Source organism: Orycteropus afer, unplaced genomic scaffold (genome assembly GCF_000298275.1).
Source record: "Orycteropus afer afer isolate SDZICR_OR568_19922 unplaced genomic scaffold, OryAfe1.0 scaffold00099, whole genome shotgun sequence".
NCBI lineage: Eukaryota > Metazoa > Chordata > Mammalia > Tubulidentata > Orycteropodidae > Orycteropus > Orycteropus afer.
In genome coordinates, this window is record NW_006921686.1 from 5126224 (window position 1) to 5130597 (window position 4374).

General features: G+C 58.0%; 1 protein-coding gene across 1 annotated transcript in view; it reads right to left on the reverse strand.

Moving 5' to 3' along the window:
- Positions 1-930: 930 nt before the first annotated feature.
- BCAM (basal cell adhesion molecule (Lutheran blood group)) overlaps positions 931-4374 on the reverse strand; it is a 16622-nt gene continuing 13178 nt past the window's right edge. The window contains exons 9-12 of the mRNA XM_007943084.1: positions 2794-2930; positions 2472-2616; positions 2237-2381; positions 931-1123 (exon numbers count right to left, since the gene is read on the reverse strand). Of these exons, the coding sequence (XP_007941275.1) occupies positions 931-1123; positions 2237-2381; positions 2472-2616; positions 2794-2930 (620 nt within the window). The remainder of the gene's footprint in view (positions 1124-2236; positions 2382-2471; positions 2617-2793; positions 2931-4374) is intronic.

The window sequence follows — 4374 nt, forward strand, 5'->3', positions numbered from 1 at the left end:
TCTCTCTTTAGTAGCACTGGCCTCACTGTCTCTCTCTTCTCTGCCAGCCCCTGGATCTGGGCTCCTCCGAGCCACTTCCCTTTCCCCAAGGCCTGTGGCCTGCCAGAGGGAGGTGGCTCCATCCCTAATTCCATCAACTCTGCTGCTAAGAGGGACTTTTTCCTCCCCCAGTTTCAACTCCCTCTGGGGCTCTGGCCAGAGGAACTAGGAACTCTCGCTGAAGAAGACAGCACCGGACCCTGCAAGCAGGCTCTGGTCCTCAGGGGCTGCCCCAGCACTCTCTCAATCCCTGCACCCCTCTCTCCACCCTCAGCTGGCTGAGTCACACTCTGCTGTCTCCACGTCATGCCTTTCTCCATGACATCAGCCTCTGCCCGAGGGCTTGCAAGGGCACCTTTATGAGCCGGGGAGCATCACCTACGTCACCCACGGTCCCTTCCTACCCCCCCCACGGGAGGCTCTGGCTGAGGGATGGTGTGGAAGTGACAGGATTTATTCCAGACTCCAGTGTCCACAGATGAGGGGCGGGGCGGGGGCGGGGATCCAGTGTCAGACTAGGCAGCAGGACGTCAGGTGGGGGGACCAGCAAGGGAGGCAGGAGGTAAAAATAGCCCAAGCTGCCGACCCTCGGAGCCTCGTCCCAGGCCCAGGGCCTGGGCTTGTATCCAGGAGCTATTCTGGGGCCTGGGAGAGTCACAATCCCTGGAGGAAGGCCCCCTCCCATCTCCTCTTCCTCCCAGCCAGCAGGCTGCTCTAGGTCCTGCCCAGGCAGAGGAAGGAAGGGAGGGCCGGGAGGGGGAGGGAAGATGGGGGCGGGCGGAGCCAGGAGCAGGGCCGGTTCTCTGGTCCTCTGATACCCACTGCAGCTCTGGGTCCGGTGACTGCCTGGGGCGGTCCGTAGGCTCAGCACTGGGAAGGAGGTAGAGAGGGTCAGCTAGTGCCCACCAAGGCCACATCACTGCCCAGCGGGCTCCTTCTCCTCGGGGTGCCCAGGCCCTCACCCACCTCATCTCCAAAGCTCCCACTGCCACCCCTGGCTCCTCCAGAGGCACCTCCCGTGAGAAGGCCTGTCTGCTCTGGCCGCTCGGAGCCCGAGTGGCTCAGCTCCGGATCCCCGGGTGGCCTGCAGGGAGGAGGTGGTCAGGTTTGGGGAAGGAATTAGGGATGGGGTGCAGTTGCAACTGGATTGGGGATGGGAGGGTAGAGATGGAGTCCTGTGGTAATTATGTTTGTGTGTCAACTTGTCTGGGCCTGGCTGAGTGGCTGGGCAGCTGGTGGTAGTTATTCCCCATGATGAGACTGGCAATCAGCTCCACGGTGGGATCTACCACAAGCAGCTGAGTAGCTGCCATTGGGATATGGTCTGCTTCCTGTATATAAGGAGAAGCTTTGCGGATAGCCTAGGCCGTGGCACGCTTGGACCCTGCATGTAGCCGTGTTACTCAGCAGCCTACTATGCCCTGCTGACCTTGGGACTTACGATGGACTTAAGTTAATGGCCTGCCGTGTGGTTTGCTAACATCGGGACTGTGCCTTTTTACTTGTCACCCTTGGGGCTTCTCAGTCTCAGCAGCCAGCAGCTGTCTGAGTGAAGAAACGCCTCTAGCTCCAGTGGGCCGGGAGCAGGAGGCAGCGCTGGACCCCAAGGTTGAAGGGCTTTCCCCCAGCCCCTAGAGCCTGGCACTTTGAACTTGGACTTAAAGCCTCCAAATTGTCAGAATAAACTCCTGTTTGTTAAGGCCGTCCCATTTGTGGTATATTTCTTGTCAGAGCGGCACCAGGGAACCACAAAAGTCCTGTTGAGGGTATGTCTGTGGAAGGGTTGGGGATGGATGGTGATGGGTTGAGGTTGGAGAGGAAGATGGAGTTGAAGGTTGAGGGTTTGGCTGGCGCTGGAGTTGGACATGGGGATGGGGTGTGGATGGTTAAAGGTTGGGACTGAGCATGGGGAAGTAGCTGGGTGAGGTTGAAGATAAGGTTAGTAGGTGGGGTTGGGTTTGGGGATGGTTACAGGTTGGGTTTGGGATTAAGGAGGGAGTGGGGGTAGATTTGGGGGTGACGATGGGGTTAAGTGGGCTTGGAAATGGGGATGGGTTGAGGGATGGCTATGGGTTGGGTTTGGGATTGGAGATGAGTTGGGGCTGTGGTTGGGTTTGGGGCTGAGGTTGGGGATGAGGTCATGGTTGGAGCTAAGATGGGATCGCAGAGGTCAATTCAGAGGCTGTGGGTCACTCACGGCGCCTCCTTCTCCCTCCGCCGGCAGCAGCCGGGGCGCCCCTTGCGTCTCATGCAGTAGAAGGCACCAACAACCAGGAGCAGGAGGCCCACGCTGACGGCCACGGCCATGACGGCCACTCCAGCCTGGGCGGTCTGCGGGGCCACTGCAGGCACGGGGCAGAGGGAGGGGTCAGCCAGCAGGGCTCTGTGAGCCCCTGCGCCTGGATCCCCAACCTCCCGCTGCAGGTACTCACCTGCACCAAAGTGGAAGACATGCTGAGTGTTTCCGTGGGGGTTGGAGGCCTCACAGAAGACGCCCTCAACGCTCAGGGCACTGGTCACCTTCAGGGTCAGGGAGCTGCTCACCCAGCCCTGCCCTCCAGGGACCGGCTCTGCTGGCTGAGGAGGCTCGGGTCAGGCCCACACCCGCAGTGCCGAGGGCTGGGGTGAGGGCACTGGTGGCAGGTGCCTAGGCCCCAGGGAGCCAGGGGGGACACCACTCCTGGCTCGGGGAGCGAGCTGGGGGAGGGCGCCTGGGTCCCGGAGGAGGATTTGGGGTGGGGAGGAGGCCCTTACGCTGCCACCCAGCCGGCTCCAGCTGAGTCTGGGCTCTGGGTAGCCGCGGGCAGAGCAGGTCAGCTTGACTTCATCTCCTTCCTGCCAGCTGCCCTCAGCCTTGGGCTGGGTCTCCTCGGCTCTCAGCTCTGGTGACCCTGGGGGGGCCGGGGGGGCACAGTGAGGGAGGCACAGAGTGGAACAAAGCAAGAAAAAAAGAGAGGACTAGAGGGGTGCAGATCTGTCCTGGAAAATGTACAGCTGGAATGCTCCTTGGAAGCTAGAATGGCCAGACCTCATCTCACCTAGTTTGGTCTATGGTCTCATCTAGTTTGGTCTATGGTATCACTTCATTTGGTCTATGGTCTCGCCTGGTTTGGTCATATGGTCTCACCTGGTTTGGTCTATGGTCTCGCCTGGTTTGGTCGTATGGTCTCGCCTGGTTTGGTCTATGGTCTCGCCTGGTTTGGTCTATGGTCTCGCCTGGTTTGGTCTATGGTCTCACCTGGTTTGGTCGTATGGTCTCACTTAGTTTGGTCATACAGTCTCACCTGGTTTGGTCTATGGTCTCGCCTGGTTTGGTCTATGGTCTCACCTGGTTTGGTTGTATGGTCGTATGGTCTCACCTGGTTTGGTCGTACGGTCTCACTTAGGTTGGTCATACGGTCTCACCTGGTTTGGCCTACAGTCTCACCTGGTTTGGCCTACAGTCTCACCTGGTTTGGCCGTATGGTCTCACCTGGTTTGGCCTACGGTCTCACCTGGTTTGGCCGTATGGTCTCACCTGGTTTGGCCTACGGTCTCACCTGGTTTGGTCTACGGTCTCACCTGGTTTGGCCTACGGTCTCACCTGGTTTGGTCTACGGTCTCACCTGGTTTGGTCTACGGTCTCACCAGGTTTGGTCTATGGTCTCGCCTGGTTTGGTTGTATGGTCATACGGTCTCACCTGGTTTGGTCTATGGTCTCACCTGGTTTGGTCTATGGTCTCACCTGGTTTGGTCTACGGTCTCACCTCGTTTGGTCTATGGTTTCACTTAATTTGGTCTATGGTCTCGCCTGGTTTGGTTGTACGGTCTCACCTGGTTTGGTCGCATGGTCTCACCTGGTTTGGTCGTATGGTCTCACCTGTTTTGGTCTATGGTCTTGCCTGATTTGGTTGTATGGTCGTACGGTCTCACCTGGTTTGATCGTATGGTCTCACCTGGTTTGGTCTATGGTCTCACCTGGTTTGGTCTATGGTTTCACCTGGTTTGGTCTATGGTTTCACTTAATTTGGTCTATGGTCTCGCCTGGTTTGGTCGTACGGTCTCACCTGATTTGGTCGTATGGTCTCACCTGATTTGGTCGTATGGTCTCACCTGGTTTGGTCGTATGGTCTCACCTGTTTTGGTCTATGGTCTCACCTGGTTTGGTTGTATGGTCTCGCCTGGTTTGGTTGTATGGTCGTATGGTCTCACCTGGTTTGGTCGTACGGTCTCACTTAGTTTGGTCATACGGTCTCACCTGGTTTGGCCTACGGTCTCACCTGGTTTGGCCTACGGTCTCACCTGGTTTGGCCGTATGGTCTCACCTGGTTTGGCCTACGGTCTCACCTGGTTTGG